This window comes from Sinocyclocheilus grahami, unplaced genomic scaffold, assembly GCF_001515645.1.
Source record: "Sinocyclocheilus grahami isolate Dianchi unplaced genomic scaffold, SAMN03320097.WGS_v1.1 scaffold68.1, whole genome shotgun sequence".
NCBI lineage: Eukaryota > Metazoa > Chordata > Actinopteri > Cypriniformes > Cyprinidae > Sinocyclocheilus > Sinocyclocheilus grahami.
The window spans coordinates 1,434,643-1,455,932 of record NW_015505247.1 but is presented as its reverse complement, the minus strand read 5'-3'; the positions used below and the strand labels follow the sequence as shown (position 1 = coordinate 1,455,932).

At 38.4% G+C, this 21,290-nt stretch overlaps 1 protein-coding gene across 1 annotated transcript in view; it reads right to left on the bottom strand.

The window, feature by feature from the left end:
• LOC107585255 (calmodulin-lysine N-methyltransferase-like) overlaps positions 1 to 21,290 on the bottom strand; it is a 121,305-nt gene that overhangs the window by 16,776 nt on the left and 83,239 nt on the right. The window contains exons 5-9 of the mRNA XM_016272198.1: positions 18,893 to 18,947; positions 16,637 to 16,700; positions 10,824 to 10,890; positions 9,811 to 9,885; positions 541 to 604 (exon numbers count right to left, since the gene is read on the bottom strand). Of these exons, the coding sequence (XP_016127684.1) occupies positions 541 to 604; positions 9,811 to 9,885; positions 10,824 to 10,890; positions 16,637 to 16,700; positions 18,893 to 18,947 (325 nt within the window). The remainder of the gene's footprint in view (positions 1 to 540; positions 605 to 9,810; positions 9,886 to 10,823; positions 10,891 to 16,636; positions 16,701 to 18,892; positions 18,948 to 21,290) is intronic.

The window sequence follows — 21,290 nt, the reverse complement described above, 5'->3', positions numbered from 1 at the left end:
CTCTCACACACACACACACACACACACACACACACACACACACACACACACACACACACACACACACACACACACAGAGAGAGAGAGAGAGAGAGAGAGAGAGAGAGAGAGAGAGAGAGAGAGAGAGAAAGAAAGAACACCACAGCGCTTAACATAAAGACATCAAATATCAAAGACAATTCATGAGAAACCCTAAAGATAAATACAAATACAATGTTATCTCTGAAGTGTTTTTCATTTGCAGTTCAGGGTCTTATATCAAGAGGGCATGAAAGAGGACTTGTGAGTCTTATGATTAGTGCAGTACATAAAATAGATTAAATGACCCAATCTAAGTTGCATATAATAAGTATTAAAGTATTACGTGATATTAATCCTGCCATTCCATTACTCGCTCAATCACTGCATGCCAACTAATTACAGAGAGTCCACACACACATACAATAAGTATTAAAGTATTACATGATATTAATCCTGCCATTCCATTACTCGCTCAATCACTGCATGCCAACTAATTACTGAGACGCCACACGCACTTACATCAGGTCGCAGTAATCTTCTTAGTGCATCAACCAGACTCCCTCTGTACTGGTCAAGAAACAGACTAAGAGAAAAAGAGAAAGACAGAACAACTAGAAAGATTAGAATGCATTGCAACGATAATGGTTCCAGATAAAGCAGCAGGCTATTTATTTTCACTGTTTGCGAATAAATCTACCAGCACGGCTTGCAGATGTAGTTTCAGTGGTGTGACAGTATTCAAATCAAAAGGTAAAACACACACACTAGCAGAGATGAACGATCAAGGAAGTATCAGGTGGCGTTAACATGATACAAACTAATACTAAGCAACAGAAAAAGAAAAACCCTGCAGTGGCACACACAATTACATACAGTATATACAAATTACATATATAAATACATACATATAAATACCATTACAGAAATAACTTACATTTATATATATATATATATATAAAATAATTAAAGAGCATTTTTTAAACAATTATTTTGTAAACAATTGTCTTGACTGTCTCTTTTGATCAATTTAATGCATTTGCTGTACATATTGTGTGCTTTTTTTCCTATTCATATTACTACAGCTATTTTTACAAGAGCAAACCATGTTCCAGTCAGAATTTACTTGTGAACTTTTTGTACGAGCAAAATAGTCCAATCACCTCTGACCCTGCTTAAAACACTGCTCTCGTTTGCTAAGGGACAAAGGTCAGAGTTATGTTGATTGATCCTTATTTTTGTGATATCACTGGCCACGTCTAGTGGTCACAAGTCTGATGAATAGAAGCGTTTCATAAGCAGTTGAACTTTTGACCCTGTGTTTTGGGTGGAGTAGGTCAGTCTGGACAACAGAGGGTGAGTTTAGAGGTGAGAGTGCAGGAATGTTCAACTGGCCACATTGGCCTTGACAGGGTACGTCAAACAAAACCCGACCCAATTTACCAATGGTACTTCCTCCTTTACTTCCATATATTGACCTGTCAGTGATGTAATATTTGCCCTTCATTCTTTCTCCTTTCATTAAATGTATTTTCTGTTTATTAAAAAGCCAATGACCACCCGCAACAGCACCAGCAGTATGTCTAAGCCTTGGGCCGCAAGATTTGCTTGTTGGTTTTGTTGTCGTCATCCTCACCAGCAGTTAACTGACATTTAAATCCCTCTCTTGCCTGACCTGTGCGAACAGTGCATTTACAATGCTATAAATAGAAGTGTGGTAGCATATTACAGAAGTACATAACTTGAAGCAAAACTTTACACAGCTCGCCATGATGACAAACACACTGCAAATGGGGCTTGTCTTGACATATTTTTGGCTGTGGTAATCTGAAGGTTATGGAAGTAAGATTAAAATATGGGTGGGTTTTAATACTTGATCTGACCTAATCCAGACTGCATTAACTTCATCCCCTCAATGAAACCTATAGTGAAGGCAGACAAACGACTCATAAAAATCATACCATCAGTAGGATATAGGAGCTTATGCTAAGATGACTGACATTATTGATGACTAGAGTGAAAACCCTTCTTATGTGGAGATATTTTTACAGATACATATTAAATTTCCTTCATGTTTCCTGGACACTTGATGGATATATTTTTTTAATCATTCATTTTTTTTATAACATTGTATTGTTGTCATTTATTTATCTTTATTCTAGGATTTTTATTCTATCTATCTATCTATCTATCTATCTATCTATCTATCTATCTATCTATCTAATCACACATATTGTATTCTCACAGCCATTCTCATTGGTTTGTTTGTTTGTTTATTATTATCATTTCACTAATTCAGCTGACTAAAATCTTACAAAGCTTCAAACCTTGAAATCACAAACAACAGTACAGAAATCAACACTGAAATGCTGTGAATGATGTGGCCAATTTATCTAAACAACATCTAACTGGTAAATTACACCATTTTTCAGAGCTATTGGGAAAATTATTGACCAGTCCCATTTTTGTGCTATCTTTAAAGCACTTTTATGTGTTGCTTAAAAATGTTTTTATGTGATGCTCTGTTTAATATGCTGGAAAAACACTTAGGAGACATCGATCATTCGGAGCGCCTCCAGGCAAGGGCTGGTGCCAAATGTTTGAAAACACCATAAAATTAGCGCGTTTCACAGTCGCACTGACGTCGCTGGCTGTAGAATGGATTGTCTCTAAATGGTTCTGCGATGCTGCTGTTTGGCAAAGTTAAACTGGCAAAGTCATGCGGCGTGATGGTCAATTCACATTCACGTCAATCTGCTCGTTTCTTCACGAAATCCTAGCTGTTCCAGAGCTGGAACATACACGATGACAGTTTCCAGCAATGCACAATAATAAACAAAACCAAAGTAAACACAAGAACAAATAAAATAAAAGATCACATACAGTGAGACAAAGGCAAACAATAGCATTGTCTGCATAGACCATCATAGGCTTTCACCTGACATACAGTCTTGGCCAAGTGGTTATATAACATTCTAAGGTAACTTATTGTTGCCTACAATTTAAAATGCATTGTTATAGAAGGTTCCATCTGGAATGGAATTTTCTATCCAAGATGCTGGATTATCTTTTTATCTTTATTCTATGTTTTTTTTTCTATCTATCTATCTATCTATCTATCTATCTATCTATCTATCTATCTATCTATCTATATATCTATCTATCTAATCACACATATTGTATTCTCACAGCCATTCTCATTGGTTTGTTTGTTTGTTTATTATTATCATTTCACTAATTCAGCTGACTAAAATCTTACAAAGCTTCAAACCTTGAAATCACAAACAACAGTACAGAAATCAACACTGAAATGCTGTGAATGATGTGGCCAATTTATCTAAACAACATCTAACTGGTAAATTACACCATTTTTCAGAGCTATTGGGAAAATTATTGACCAGTCCCATTTTTGTGCTATCTTTAAAGCACTTTTATGTGTTGCTTAAAAATGTTTTTATGTGATGCTTTATTGTGCTTTTTCAGCTATGCAGGTGACAAAAATATCATACTTAGGTGGTTAAGGTGAGGTGCTCTGAAAATACACAGTTGTAAATAGATCCTTCTTTCACTAACTCTGTCTTAGAAAATATATTGCACAAAATGAGCCGGAACTAGCAGTAGCAAGGTCAACAAAGGGGCAAAGTAAACAAGAAAAGGTGAGAGAAAGAAATCAGCTAAATAACATAGTAACTTTTAAAACCTAAAATAAACAAATGAAAATAAACATGCACAAAAGCTTTTATCTTGAGTCCACAGACACAGGAAGCTTAGAGGAAGCCGAGATGCCACGCTCTCTCAGTCAGTCAATCACTACAGCAGTGATTACAACGAGACCACTGCAAGAATTCACACCAGGAGCCTGCAGTCATGGCCAAAAGTTTTGGAAGTGACATAAATTTTGTTTTTTGCAAAGTTTGCAGCTTAAGCTGTTGTGGTGTTCATTCACATTGCTTCTAAATTATTGTGTAGAGCGATCAGATGCATTTTAAATCATTGCTAAAAGCTTAATTGGCCAAAAACTTAACTTTTCACCAAAAAAAAAAAAACATGTGAAAGTGTGAATGAGTACTATCAGCTAAAATCACTATCATACTAATTCGATTGTAAGAGCAGACTGATTGCTATAAAAGGAGGGAAGAAGTGCCTAAAAGCTTAATTGGCCAAAAACTTAACTTTTCACCAAAAAAAAAAAAACATGTGAAAGTGTGAATGAGTACTATCAGCTAAAATCACTATCATACTAATTCGATTGTAAGAGCAGACTGATTGCTATAAAAGGAGGGAAGAAGTGCATCCAATCATTGTGTTCTTGTTAGCAATGGTTACCTCCAAAGAAAGATGTGCAGCCATCATCGCTTTGCATCAAAACGGCCTCACATGCAAGGAAATTGCTACAAAGAATATTGCACCTGAAAGAACCATTTACCGGATCATCAAGAACTTAAAGGAGAGAGGTTCGACTGCAGTGAAGAAGTCTTCAGGCCGTCCCAGAGTGCCCAGCAAGTGCCAGGACCATCTCCTCCTGAGGAGTCAGCTACGGAATTGTGTCACCAGCAGTGCAGAGCTTGCTCAGGAATGGCAGCAGGTTGGTGTGAAAGCATCTGCACGCACAGTGAGGCCAAGACTTTTGGACAACGGCCTGGTGTCAAGAAGGGCTGCAAAGAAGCCGATCCATGAGCAGTTTGGTGATGATCCATGCATTTTCCAGCATGATGGAGCACCATGTCACAAAGCAAGAGTGATAAAGAAGTGGCTCGAAGATCATTACATTTAAATTTTGAATCTGTGGCCAGGCAACTCCCCGGATCTCAATCCCATAGAGAACCCGTGTTCAGTCCTCAAAAGGTGAGTGGACAAGCAGAAGTCCACAAATTGTGATAAACTCCGAGAACTAATAAGGTAAGAATGGATCGCCATCAGTCAGGATTTGGCCCAGAAGCTAATATCCAGCATGCCAGAGCGAATTGCAGAGGTTATGAAGAACAAGGGTCAACACTGTAAATATTGACTCATATTTTTTTGCCAATAAAAGCTTTTAAAACTTATGATATGCTTATCATTGTTTTTCAGTACACCATAGAAACATGTGGAAACATATCTACAAATACTGAAGCAGCAAACTTTGCAAAACACAAAATTTATGTCACAGCCAGAACTTTTGGCCATGACTGTACATTACACTGAGTGTTTGTGTAGCGAAGTGCTTCAACGTTCTGTGTGTGTGTGTGTGTGTGTGTGTGTGTGTGTGTGTTTGTGTATGCAAAGAAGTAGCATAAACCAGGGATCACTAAGAGACATGCACTCTCACTTTTGGTTCAGTTGCTGTGAGGGGTCACAAAACATTGCTGTTTCATAGACAGCAATATTTCAATAAAGGATGTTTCCCCTCATGACAATTTAAGGGTTGTCTAGTAAATTCAACAGACATGATTACACAAGAATTGTTTTTACCTAAGGGAATCTCACACACATATTGTATTGAGGGATCAAGTGGAGGATACTGGTGACTGATTCACTTATCATGGATCACGGCTGACTGCTTCTTCACATGCTTGACCCTAGCCTGGTGTTACTGCGATTCCAGCTAAAGATCTAAGTGATGGGATACACCGTGTTTTTCCAGAGTGCCATTCCATAGCACTTTAAAATAGAATCCCTGCAAGCATGTTTATATGTAGTCACTATAGAAATGAAGCTGAACAGAAATGGGTTACACTTTAAATCTCCATTATAAAGTCATTAACACACATTATATAATGTATATGAAAATTAAAATGTCAGTAGTTCATGTACATTCAATATGAATGCAAATGAAAACACTGAATAAAAGTCTCAAGATATACTGTATCTATTTGGACATACATTAGCATTAATTTGAAAAGTGAAGCTGGTTGTCAGGCCAATCTCAGAGTATAGGGTTTTGCCATTTTTACACGTGAGCAGCTCACGATCCAGAGTTTTCAGTATATCAGAGCAGCATTAAACTAATTTCTGGATATGCTGTGGTTTTGGGTTGCTTATAAGTTGAATTTTGGAATGCAAGATACTCTAACCATCTTTGCAAACTTGTAATGAGAAGCGCTTATAAACCAGCTGCTGACAAAAGGAGATGCTTTAAAACCTCTCTGCGGTTTTATGACAAAAAAGCTTGATGGTCTCACATTTAAGAATGCATAAATGACAAAATAGTAAATTCTTATTTAATAATAGCTATTATTATTATTATTAGTAGTAGTAGTAGTAGGAGAAGGGGGGGAAAAAATAATACTAATCATAATTATTATCAAAAGAAAAAAGGCATTTACATTTTTTCTCCAAACTGTGCTCTTTGCAAACTTGTAATGAGAAGCGCTTATAAACCAGCTGCTGACAAAAGGAGATGCTTTAAAACCTCTCTGCGGTTTTATGACAAAAAAGCTTGATGGTCTCACATTTAAGAATGCATAAATGACAAAATAGTAAATTCTTATTTAATAATAGCTATTATTATTATTATTAGTAGTAGTAGTAGTAGGAGAAGGGGGGGGGAAATAATACTAATCATAATTATTATCAAAAGAAAAAAGGCATTTACATTTTTTCTCCAAACTGTGCAGCACTACCTAAGTGTCACGGTTTCTGTTAGTTTGGACTCTGTGTTTTCATCATTCCTGCCATAGTTAATTGGTTTTCATGGTTATTCATTTGATTATGTTCAGGTGTGTCTGGCTATCACCTGTATATTAGTTCAGTTCTGTTTGAGTTTCCTTTGTCCGGTCTCATCAATGTTACCCTGTGTGTTGGATTAAAGACTTTCTAAACCTTCATCTTCATCTTTGTGCATTTGCTTACAGCATAGCGTAAAAAAGCAACTGCATTTCTTTCTAGACAGGCAATATTATTTCAGTGCATGATTATTCTACAGGCATTACTGTAACCCTCAATGGCACACTCTTGACACCCATTTTTAATTTACCGCCATTTTTAAAAGAAATACTCAATGTAGTAAACAAGAAACACTTTACTTTTCTTTAAACTCTGCTGTTGCAGTTACACTGAGGTTTCATTTACACATTTCTTGTGCTGTCATGCTGAGAACTCAGAAACGAGGGCAAGCAGGATCCAAATGCAAAATAATAACAAAAGTACAAGAAACAGGGAAACTAGAAAACACAACAGAGCTCACCTTAGTTTATCACCATAGAGGGATAAGACTTGAAAATGAACACTGTGTCCGAATATGCACACGTCTCTACTATACAGTAGGCAGAAAACAGTATGTGAAATGGGTAGTATGGCTGAATTCTTAGTATTTATGAAACAGTAGGTGAAAAGGTGACCTACTGCTTCACGTGGGGTTCTAAAGTGCACACCTGATAGACACGTGACTATCCCATTAAATCAGTCAATGGCAGTAAAGGTCACATGACAATGACAACATGGTGAATAGTGTTTAGGTTTTCATTCATACTAGACACCTACTATACATAATATGATTTTAACAGTTGCTAAGTTCCTCAATAAATGTAGCACCTACTAAGACAGTATGCGATTTTCGGACACAGCCAAGGACACAGATGCAGACAATCGGGGAATAATGAAGGGACGAACAGCAAACAGGAACAAGACAGAACTATAAACTAAAAGACTAGAAAGAGACACTTCTGAAAACTTCTGATTAAAACAGCATATCAGTATTTCACCTGCTCAGCAGTGAGGAAATATCACTTTAAACAAAACTGCACAAGTCAAGTAAAGAGCTGTGGGCCTTGAGTGCTGATTTCATGCTTTTGTCTACTCTTAGCGTAGCTACAAAACATAGTTTTCAGACAAGAATAGCATTGTCTCGTGAAGACAAAGACAAGGTGAAACAGAGGGCTGTCTTTTGGAAGAACCTTTTGCTATCATAGCTGAGACTACGTCTTTATCTCTCTCTCTTCTCCTAGCATGAGCGCCGCCGCATTATGTCCTGCCTTTCTTGCCGATTGTCTGAAAGACTATAATTAATTGGAGCAGAAGTGTGGCTGTTGACCTTTTCGCAGGTGATCGTCAGCATGGCTATGTTCGTTAATCGCCAAGCGATCACTCTCCTGAAGACAATTACAGATGAGTTGCTAGTGCAAGCAACGGGGGGACAGCAAACGCGGCATGATTCATCCTCACATACCTTCTTCCACACTCTCTCTCTCTCTCTCTCACACACACAGACACATAGTATCTCCTTACTACACACAAATCAATCTCATGCTGGCCCTCTGCTGCACATTTTACCTGCGTATTAGCTGCCATTTGTCTGACATTAGAATAATAGTAGGCTGTACCAGGCTTTAGTGATCATCGCCAGAGAACACACAGGTATCATTATAGCCCGCCTCCATCAGCCTCACCACTTTGTGCTAGATAGAGACAATGCCAAAGAACATCCGGTTTAAAGCTGGGCTTATAACAAAGTAATAATGTAATAAACTATAATAGTGTTAAGAAAAATGTTGATGAGGAAAAATGTGTATGATTTGGAAATGTATAAAATTAAAGTACTAATTAGGGTCATTATAATGCATGTAATGAGAGCAGGGACCATTACAAAAGAATCAGACATGAATAAGTCTCACTAACAATCTCCTGTATTCATTGGCCATTTTTTATGTATTTAATGTGTAGATTTAATATAAATTCATAAAATATTGGCAAACATTACATTACCGGAACAAAGGTTAACATGTAAAATATATTAAAGGGGCAGTTCATCCCAAAATGAATTTACTGTCCCTCATGTCATTCCAAACAACCTGTATGACTTTTTATTCTGAATAAAAGAAATTGAAGATTGTTTCAGCTTTTTTTAACTGTATAATGAAAGTCAGTGTGCTCACAAACAAAATCGGACCACACTGATTTTGTATGGACAAACAGATATATTATACAGAAGAAATAAAATCATACAGGTTTGGAGCGACTTGAATGAGTAAATGATGACAGAATTTTTAATTTTGTGTGAACTATACCTTTAACAACTAAATGACTATATAAATAAAAAGAATGGTTCATCTTTGATCACATGATGCCTCCCTAAGCTGGATTTCCCAAACTATCCAACATAGCATTCTAGAAACATTAAATTTTCTTGCATTACATAATGAAGTCTGAATGGACCAGTAGTAAAATTTACATCCGAATGATTGTAAAAGACTAGTATGATGCACACGCAACAACGCATTTACATAGACATATAAAAGAGAGAAAATTCCACATGTTCAGGACCTGGCTAATTGAAATGTTTGTATTGCTCCACAATCTCTCTCTCACTCTCTTTCTCTCCTTGCACAGGCATAATTATTTGCAATTTGCCTAAGACATCCATTTGCTGGGACGCCAAGCATGAAAAAGAGGCAATTTCTGAAAAATGGAAATGCCTGGCAGAACTAGCGGAGGGGAAATAATGCAGTGCCATCCGTGAGCTGATGGCTGCCATCTGATAAGCATTAGTGGCGCAGGAATATTAATGCCACATCACCGGGACACAAGGTGCACACTTTTATTGAGGGTGTAGACATATTGTGGCTGGAGATGCTAGTAAAGTGTGAGATATGATATTTATTTTGTAATAGCTGTAAGAACGGCTGCTTTGGACAGATGTACAGAATCTCTTCGCCTGCTCAGAATCATATAATGTTAGAAAGAACAAGCGGTTTGGCCTGAAAGATCTGTTTTGGAGGTGTCGTGCAACAATTGTGTTAGGATTGTACGAGTGTCATGTTTTGGGTGATGGTGGATCTCTCAAGAATTGACAGTTCAACAAAAGGATCAACCTACCAGTCAGCGCACATCACCACGTCAAAGCGACCCTCCAGAGCGGACATATCAGCCTCATTGTCCCATCTCACCACCCTGAAAGCGGACAGGATGATAGCTGCGTCATCAACCATGTTGCACAATTTATCATTCACCCCCATAATCCTTCACAATGCTGCATCCAGAGATATTTCACACACCTGACACTTGCTTTTTATTTGCGCCGTTGTCTGGCGGTGATTGTCTTCTCTCTTTTCTTTAAGTGCTAGGGCCAGTTTCCAGGCAAGCACCCCCCCCCCCCCCCCTCCCTCAACCAATCATACGCGACCTTCACCCCACTCAAACCGCGCGCTCTGACAGGAAGCCTAATCTCTAAAGAAAACAATCAAAGTAATGCAGGCTAATTATACGTTTACTCTTTCACTTCATCAGCCCAGTGTAAATACACAGGGAGGGGGAAGTGTGCAGAGCAAGAGAGAGGAGAGGAGACGAGAGGGGGAGAGAGTGGTTAGATCACTGAGTGCCAAAATTACTTTTTAGGTGATAATGCATTTGCGTGATGGTGTACACAGTGGATGAGCTGTGTTTTGGCAAATGTGAGAGAGGGGTGTTATAGAGAGAGTGTGTGTGTTTGAGTTTTCTAGATGAGGGCATTCAATCATGGAGAGTGGCTCATCATCACTCTGCCTGGATACATCTCGGCGCGTTAGAGAGCGTAGCGCTCGCCCCACTGGCTGCGGATACCTCGTTACCGGGCCAACTGGGTTCAGGGAGTGACACGGAGCCTTGCAACCTCATTTTTGCCTACTTATTGACACTATTATGTCCCGAACACAAGTGCTGTAAATGCCACTTTACCCAAACACACTTTTCTATACTTCATGGCATGCTTGACTATGCAAAGCTTCAGTGAATTATAACACTTGAATTTGTATTGACATAAGAGATGGACTTCATATGGCTGTAATGTAAAAGCAATATTAGTGCTCTGTCTTTTATTAATGGAGATGTTTGGGAGGTGTATGAGTGATTACCTGCTGGACACATTGGTAGACAGGAAGAGTCCCTCTTGCCTGTTCCTTTCGATAACACTGCGCACATCTGATGCTCTTTGTCAAGAAAAGCAACACTGTTTCATAATTAATAAAAACATGACAATTAAACATACAGATATATCCACCATGTCAAAAGTTTGAATACACCTACTCTTTTTCCATATTTTGTTATAATAGAGAAGGCATCAAAACTATGAAACAACGCAAATTATAAACAGGATATGTCTGGTCCTAAATGCTGACTGGTCAACACTGCTTTGCACTCTGGACAGCATCTCAAACAACTTGAGGTGCATCATGGGATGGTTTATAAACAGACACTTGGCAGCTGCTTTTCCTTCACTAGTTGATCTAACTAATCAAAAATAAATAAATAATTAATATTTTATATTATTATTTTCAAGTGAAGAAAAACAGCTTAAATAAACTAATAAACAAATAATTTAAAATTTTGGAGAAGAAAAATGGCATCCCCTGTGAGAATCTTTAATGATAATAATTTGTCAATGGTTATCAAAATAAATAAACATATAGACATAGACATAGGCAGACACACACATATACACACACACACACACACATAAATGTTATTTTAATATTTAGTAAATTTAGTATACTTTCACGACATGAGAAATTACATTCATAAATTTATTTAAAAGTTTGTCTGGTATTGTGTTTATATTCTTTTGTGAACGTTAATATGGAATACTACAACAAAGTGATCAAGCTGCAGAATACAGAAAAGTACACAAAAGTATGAAAGTTGTAGGTGAGACACTGTTGAACAACAGTAAGTTCCTTTTCTTTATCCCTCTGATCAAGAGCCTATTACACTTAGCTGATTTCTTGTTTAATCATGTCAGGCTCTTTCATATGACGTCAACCCACAGAGTCCATTCGCTTCCGTAACAGCCGTCTCTCTCCACAGCTCATCCTCAGATTACCACTGAGCTCAAAACCAACTCATGCAAAGCATTACCATAGGTAATCAATAGGGAGGCTTTTAACCATCTTTTAGCCATCTCCTCGGATGGGCTTCCACCCATTGTGGTTATACTGCAGGATTGATGTCAGCGCATCTATGAATACACCCTTCGACAGTTTTAAACTAATTCAATTACTATTTCTCGCTTTTTCTGGCCTGCTTTCTCTCTCGCCCCATGGAAAACAACCGTAACAAATCCAATCTATAGCACAGGGATGGAGGGCAAATCCCTCAATGAAAGAGGGGAGGGGGCTGGGTGCACACGTTACACTGGTGAGATCCACAGCTAAGGCGAGGGAGTGGAAGGCTTACAGTGTAATCCCATCAGGAAAAGACCACTGGGTGAGAGGTTAGCACTGGCGTCTCTCTCATTCTCTTTTAACAGTGCCCCGAGACACAATTTTGATCAAAAATAGACTTCCTGTGTAACACCTGTGTCATTCATTCATTCATTCATTCATTCATTCATATTGCCTCCAAGTTTCAGGACTTTTGATTAATAAAGCTCCAGAGAGCAGCAGCTATTAAAGAACATAATCAGTGTGAAAAGTAAAATTTAATAGTATGGGTCTCTTGATTACACATGCACGGCTTTAATATGAGTACAGACTAGACGAGATCAGAACTGAGTCATGAAACCACTCAGCACTTTCTGATACACTATTCATTCCCAGTTGGGCTCATTGGCTGTTTTTTTTTTTTGATGAAGTATTCAGATAGAGTGTGTGTGTGTTCATGTAGTAACATGTCTAATTCAGTCATATTCGGTTTAGATAGTAAGAATACTACATTTGCATATCATATTTGGAGTAACATCTAATTGTCCAACAATAACACCTGGAATGCTTTTTAAATACTGAAGGACTTGAGTATTGTTAGACACTTGGTGGTTTCTTTCTCTTCACAATTGTATCCAACTAATCTAAATAGACACAGACAGACAGACAGTGTGACAGGAATAATATGAGGTGGGAGAGAAAATTATCTTTTGCAAGTGAACGCAAAGTTTCTCAAAGGAATGCAATATTCAGTTAAATATAAAATAATTTGGTATTTTACTTATGTTCGTTTGTAACTGACAAATGAGGAATACTACAAAAAGCTAATCAAGCTTCAGAATACAGAAAAGTTTATAAAAAAATTAGCCACTTTAGAGATGTAGGTGAGACACTGTTGAACAACAGCAAGACCATTTTCTTGATTCCTCTGATCAAGAGCCTATTACACGAGCTGATTTCTTGTTTAACCATGTTACAGAACGCTATTATGTCAGGCCTTTTCAAATGACGTCAACCCACAGAGTCCGTTTGCTTCCGTAACAGCCGTCTCTCTCCACAGCTCATCCTCAGATTACCACTGAGCTCAAAACCAACTCATGCAAAGCATTACCATAGGTAATCAATAGGGAGGCTTTTAACCATCTTTTAGCCATCTCCTCGGATGGGCTTCCACCCATTGTGGTTATACTGCAGGATTGATGTCAGCGCATCTATGAATACACCCTTCGACAGTTTTAAACTAATTCAATTACTATTTCTCGCTTTTTCTGGCCTGCTTTCTCTCTCGCCCCATGGAAAACAACCGTAACAAATCCAATCTATAGCACAGGGATGGAGGGCAAATCCCTCAATGAAAGAGGGGAGGGGGCTGGGTGCACACGTTACACTGGTGAGATCCACAGCTAAGGCGAGGGAGTGGAAGGCTTACAGTGTAATCCCATCAGGAAAAGACCACTGGGTGAGAGGTTAGCACTGGCGTCTCTCTCATTCTCTTTTAACAGTGCCCCGAGACACAATTTTGATCAAAAATAGACTTCCTGTGTAACACCTGTGTCATTCATTCATTCATTCATTCATTCATTCATTCATTCATTCATATTGCCTCCAAGTTTCAGGACTTTTGATTAATAAAGCTCCAGAGAGCAGCAGCTATTAAAGAACATAATCAGTGTGAAAAGTAAAATTTAATAGTATGGGTCTCTTGATTACACATGCACGGCTTTAATATGAGTGCAGACTAGACGAGATCAGAACTGAGTCATGAAACCACTCAGCACTTTCTGATACACTATTCATTCCCAGTTGGGCTCATTGGCTGTTTTTTTTTTTTGATGAAGTATTCAGATAGAGTGTGTGTGTGTGTTCATGTAGTAACATGTCTAATTCAGTCATATTCGGTTTAGATAGTAAGAATACTACATTTGCATATCATATTTGGAGTAACATCTAATTGTCCAACAATAACACTAGTACTCACACACAATGCCATGAATCTGAGTACTGTATGTAGATATATACAACAGGGGTCTCAAACAACACTAGCGGGTTGTGTTCTCCAGTGGGGGCCAACTATGCCAACAAACCAACCACAATATGAACTTTGTACAACACTAAGAAGGATTGTGTCCAAACAGCACAGAACTACTGCAGCAAAAGTGACAGTAAACCTCAATATTCACCTTGAAGATCCTGTTTCCACAAAAACAGACCACAGAGAACTTCACAAAGCCAACATCCATGAAAGAACTGCAAATGATACATTTAATTACAGACACTAATGCTAAAATATGAAAAACATGGTGTTAAGATCATGAAACCTGGACAGCTCGAGATTAACTTCAATATCTGCCCTGGTGATCTCAATCACCTCACTTAAACATGGTCAAACCACTGTGGGCAATTTTTGGAGAGAAGTGTAAGAAGCAGATTCCCTCCTCCAACATCTCTAAAGCAATTGACAGATATTCTGATAGACAACGTTTAACTGGAGACTGTTCAAACATTGTGTTCATCTATTCTAAAAAAGCTGCAAGCTATATTAAAGGCATTGGTGGTAAAACACCTTAATGTTCACATTATGTTGTTCAAACCCTGTACACAATACATATAAATCTATATAGTTTAGTTTTTAAACAAAGGTCAAACCTAAATGCTGAAATCGGAAATTGCTTTACACACCAGATTTAATCATTTAGGGTTGTATGGAGCTATCCAGAACAATTTGGTTTAACCCTTTAAAACACAGTAAAAGAAAGGAACACAGATAAAAAAATATGTATATATACTGTATATAACCATGGATATGTTTACATTGAAAGTTTGGAGTAATCCTATGCCTAGCATGCAAATATTAATGTTTCAACTCTGTTGATCCCTTCATTTTCTTTCTTTTAAAACAAAGAAAGAAAACACCATATCGTATAGGGTTCTCCCAAGAAAGCCTCGTCCGATCATCAGATCATCTCTTGGCGTTCTATTATGGCAGAAACATCTCTGAAACAAAGCACTGCCAATTAATGCTCTATCAGCCTTCTGCCAGTCTTTTCACACTCTATTACAGGAAGCAGTTTAGAGACAGACTACGAATGTTTTGAGTATGTCTTGCTCTGCTCCCTTTCCCTCCATTTTCTTTTAAACAAATCTCTTGTGTTGATTCATGCCACAGCCATTGTTCTTTGAGTCTTGATATTCAATAAAAGCTCATTGTAATGGCAGCGCTGGCTGTTGTACTAACGAATGTGGGCACGGTAATTTTGCGGCGTTTTGCTGTCACGTCTGTCGTCTCCGTTTTTCCTGCCTTTGTGAGCCAAACGACGAGGCTAATCTGAGTGATTGCGGTGGGAAGACGAGAGATGGAGAGCGAGAATAAGAAAAAGCGAAGAAATGGAATGAAGAAAGAAGGTTTGAGCTGTGCCCTGTCACCTGTTTAAGCTTCATCCGTGCTCCTGGCAAAAGAGAAAGTCAATAGGGGAATGGAAGAGGGGGAAGAGGGTGAGAGACAAGGAGCAGGTGAGTCAACACACACAGCGGTAGCCTTCAATGACATGAATATGTATTAAACATGCTAAATGCAGGTTTCGGGTGTCAGCTGGATGATTTACCTCACATTCAGATATGTCGATGGGGGGGTGTGTGTGTGTGTGTGTGTGTGTGTGTATTCTTTGACAGAGTGCCCATTACGAATGCTTGACTGAATGTGTGAGTGTGTGTGTGTGTGTCTGTGTGTGAGAGGTTAAAGTGAGAGGAATATCTGAGGTAAATAGGGGTTAAATAGACAGCAAGGTTTTCTTTTCTGTGCTACGCTCTCGAAGACAGTCTACAGTGAGAACATACACACACAACACATCGCTGTCAGCACTCCAACTGAACAAAGTGATGTTTGGAATGGTTCGGAAACACACACAAGTTCTGTTCCAAACCAAGTGAGCTGCCTCTGTAGGGAGAGTTTTGTTTAGGTGTCAATTTAACACGTGAAGGCTGTTCCAGAAGGTATAGGAATGTAATTATGCTGCCTTCTAAGTTACCTCATTTTGAGCAAATTATAAGCATCCTCTGTGGAAAAGGCAACCCCAGAATGCACTGCGACAAGCTCAATGATAAAATAAATGAAGACTGTGGACAAACAAGAGAAATGTAGATGGACACTTTTCACATTTCTAGGTTTCTCAAAAGTTGGGTAAAATTCTACAGCAGCGACCAGAAGACTACATCAAATGTATTTTTTTGCGTTCCCATTTGCTCAAATAGAAAAAAAACCTCCACAATAGTGTTTTCACGACTTTCAGAAAGAGGAAAAAAATACATATGATATTTTAATCAAATATCACTTTCCTCTCGTGTCGCTTGCAATTATGGAGTCTCCTGTGCACTTTATTTACAGATCCTGCCTATATAAGTTCCAGATCAGTCATTTATGGGGTTCCATTTCAGTTCAGACACTGCCTTAGAAGGCAGCTGCATATGTAGGGAGTGGGCAGCTTACTAGGTTTTGGAACAGAGCTACACAACAGTCCGTAATGCAAGGATACTTTGAATTGCCTTCTCGTTGCCATCAGATAGCAGCACTTCCTTCACATCAGCACAAACCGCAATCTGCAGAAAAAGAGAAAAAAAGATGAAAAATAAACAAATAAATAAATAAAACAAACGCAAGACATCCTCAGCACACTGTTTGCAAGCAGTCATATCTGAAGAGCGCTGATTTTTAAAGCCCTACTCCAAAACGACCACCCCTCTCTCTTTCTCCCCTGCTCCCTCTCATCCATCGCTGTCTGTCTCAGCCGTTTTTTCATTTTACGTCTGCATTATTTTAATCATTCAATCAAATCAGTCAATACTTTTATCATTCCTGGTGGCTGGGAGCCCTCTATCTTGCTATCACTCTGTTGGGTAATTGCATTGTGACAGGGGATGATGGTGAGTGCCGAGCCTTTCATTTGCAGTGTGGCGTTTATCAGACGGGCCATCGCGCTCTGCTGTCACTCCTTACTCGGCTCGCGAGGCCTGCCTGATGCCCTTCATATAACTTTGTACTGCGAAGCTTCTGCCTTTGTGCTGCTCCACTGTCAGCTCTTTCTATACAGTCTTTTCATTCAAGTAGTCGTCTTTATCAGAGGCACTGTGTAACAGTAGTTTGGAGAGGCACAGTGGGCAGAAGCAGGGAGTGTGTGCGTTTGTAAAAGTGCTTGCAAGGTTTTATATTTGTGCTTTTGAATAATGCAATTTAAAATTTCTGACAGTTCTCAAACACGGGAAGCAAAAATAACTTTTTGACACACCTGCCAATGCAGAGTGAATTTATGTATTTATTAATCTTATGTAGTTATTTCTTAGCAGACATGAAACTGTATTTTAATAATTAGTATTTTTAAATAATATTATTGTCCTTATGAGAATGGCAATATTTTGCAGTTTAGTGATGGGTTAATTCTTAAGGAATATTAGCATGGGCTAATAAAAAAAAAGTTTGGGGTAAGTAAGATTTTATTATTTAAAGATATTAATACTTTTATTCAGCAAGGACGCATTAAATTAAAAGTCACAAGACATTTGTAATGTTACAAAAGATGTATACTTGAAAATGTGTTCTTTTGAACTTTCTAATTATTAAAGTTTCTTAAGCATCAAATCAGCATATTAGAATGATTTCTGAAGGATCATGTGACACTGAAGACTGGAGTAATGATGCTGAAAATTCAGCTTTGTATTACAGGAATAAATTATGCCTTCAAATTAATTTAAATACAAAATTGTTATTTTAAATTGTGAAAATATTTCACAATATTACTGCTGAATTGTTTTCTATTCAATAAATTTAACCTCGGTGAGCATAAAAAAAGTTCCCAATAAATTTGTTTTGATGGTATAATACGGTGAATATTCCACACCATCACACAAAGAAAACCAGCATCTTAAATTTTCCCAGGTAAAAGTCCTTTCAAAGATTTCTTAAGTAGTTTTTTAGCAGACATTTTTAATGTCTATAATTTGAAACGCTCAAGTCAAACAAAAAGGTTACATGCACTGACAAAATGAGACAATACAGCAGAATCATCTCTACAGAGTGATGTAGTGTTTTTTGCCCTGTGGGCAAGAGCCAGGTCACGGGGCCCCACACCACCAGCTAGCCATATGGGCATCAAGACCTGCAGGAAACCAACCAGTCACCCAAGAAAAACATGGATGGCACTGCCAAAACCACAGCACTCCAGGGCACAGGACAGAGGAGAGAAGCTATTTGTCCTTGCAAAGGACTTAAATAAACACAAGCATCAAGAAGCACTAAGTCAGACCTGAGAAAAGGAGGAATGCGAGTTTTAAAAAAAAAGGTCGAGTGGGGGGATGAGGAGGGCGATCCACTGGCGGTCCGTAATGTCACAACACGGGGGTATTGAGTGGAGAGATATGGGAAGGCTGGTCTTGTGAAGGCGAAATCGATAACATGTTAAGCCTGTCCATCTGGAGAGGCTACTACAAACTACTATACACACTACACACAGCCAGAGTCTAAGCCACTGATGTGTGTGTATGTGTGTCTGTGACCAAGACAGAATGTGTTTGCATATGCAAGCCTGTGTGTTTGAATGCTTTTGATGAAGTTAGCCCATTGGGCCACATGTGTTTATGGTCACTGAGGTAGAAATGTCAATGTGCGCTGGCTGATTTCATGTTGCTTACAATATGCCCATGTTAGATTACCCATGCTGATGCAAATTGCCCATTTGCCTGTGACTGTCTGTCTGTGTGAGCACTGTATGCAATTTTTGCTTTCACTTTTGACTTACCATGAGACCTGCCAGACACGTCATCCCTCCACCCAGCTCACACACTGCGGAGCCCCTGTGAGACAGAGAGACACGTATGGTTTTGATGCGCCATTTAGCGTTAACATTGAAGTACATGAGTATGAGAGTGAAGTTTTTCAGCTCAAATGAGCTGAAAACAGGAGAATGGGAGCGATAGAGAAAGAGAGCGAGATGCTGTTGTGTCTTGAAAATAACGCTAATTAACTTGCCCGTGTAGAGGGATCCCATTGATTGGAATGCAATTCCACTGGGCTCATTGATCTCAACCTTCCTCTCTCTCCTTCTCTCTGCATGCGAGCGGGTGTATATGTGTTTACAAAAGAAAGCGCAATTGTCCTTTTCTCTGCTGGAAATGTGGATTTGGGCTACAACAGGAACGGGAAGTTAATTAAACATACAGCATCAATGTTCTGCTTTGATTCTGTACTGGACTGTAAGTACAGTACATTGATTCATTATAGATGGCAATACTGCAGTATTGTCAAATACATAATTCTAAATTAGGCGAGACAAAATATACTGGTATTGATGATAACCTTAATATGTAAAAAGTGAAAAATAATATCATGTTAATACTGTTGGAAATAATTGTAAATAATCCAGCAGCAATAACTATCTGGTTAACATTCTAAATAGTAAGTGGTGGTATTGGAACCTAATGCTAGTTGCAATCCGTCATAAAAAAGAAACACCCGAAAAATGTTAGCTTCCAAGGTTAGGAGTTTTTTGGATGTCGTAAAAAAGACAGGATTTTAGACCCCTAGTCTTTAGGAAGTTCTGACCTTTTTGTACAATTTTGTACAGTTACTGTTACAAATTCTCTCCCCGCCTCCCAAAACTCGCATTTTGAGTGATTCAATTAATTGTAGGGAAAATCTGATATTGTGTAAAGCCCTATACTGAATATTTATATATTCAAAAATACATTTGACATTTATATGGTACTCCAAAGTACTTGTAAGAATACCATGGTTTTACTATGGTAAAGTTTTACTTATTTTTCTTTTAAGTGCTATATTTCTGATTCACAGAGCTCTGTTTACATCAAGTGACAAACCAACACATTAGTAATATATGCAAAAGTAAATAAAAAAGGGTTCAAAATTAAACATCATTCACTGATTAATTGATTTCTTATTGCTTTCTAAAATGCTTCATGAATTTTGATAATTGTATGTACTCGGTAGTCAAATCTCACAACACAAAACACGTTGAGGTTGGCACAAAACACTTATCCTCATTGCAAGTGAACATGTTTGCAAACATTTTAGCATATGGCTAATTAGCCTAGCTTCTGCAGAAGAGTTTGACTGGACAAATAGCCTTTAAACCATATGTCAATAACTATAGACAGATATTGAAAGTATTTTCCCCACCCTTAAAAAAGTAAATAAGCCCCAATGGGAATTTATTTTATTAATAGCATTTTGTTTTCTCAGAACAAACCTGCCATTTTTGAGTCACACCGCAACAGTACACTCAGACACATACCTATTGTATATCCAGAGACCTACGCACTCGAACAAAATAATTCAAATGAAAGGTAATTCATATAATTCTCACAGGAATGGAGAATTTACACAAAGACTATAATTTGCATAGAGTTCATTTGTGTTTGTCATACACAAAATATACAGTAGAGAGTCCTTGTAGATCAAAAGCAGCCCAAAACCACACACCAGAACTGTCTTCTCTCACACACACACGCAGGCAGCTTGACTTCATCATTTTGCCAGTCATTTCTCTGCTCCGTGACAACAGTCTCCACGTGTTTGTCTGCTCTCAGCCCATGATCCGACACCTTCCATTGACAGAGAGACAGAGTGGAGGATGAAGAGAGAGCGATTGTTGTATGAGGGAGTGCAATTAAAAATTAATGCGCACAAAACTGCTAGTATGAGCCGCGGCGGGGACAAAGCCCCAGTGACAGGTAGCTATTTGGCTGTACATTGGGCTAGTGGAAAGAAAGGCAAAAAACCAGAGGGATGAAGAGAAGAGATGGGCGCTCTCTGTAAATTGACTTTTTTTTTTGTTCTGCTTTATCCTCCTCTTTTTCTCTTTTTGGTGAGTGCCTGATAACAGGTCTGGAAGATAGCGAGAGGGTGACAGTCCTTGATGACATACAGGAACAAGAGCACACATCCACACACACACACACACACACACACACACACACACACACACACACACACACACACACACACACGCTCAAACATACTACACACACATACACATGCAAATTAACTTCAGTGTTTAATTTAGAGGTCTGAATATGCACCAGACCAAATCACAACAGATCACAGGTCTTAACATCCTCCGTTCGCACACACACACACACACACACACACACACACACACACACACACACACACACACA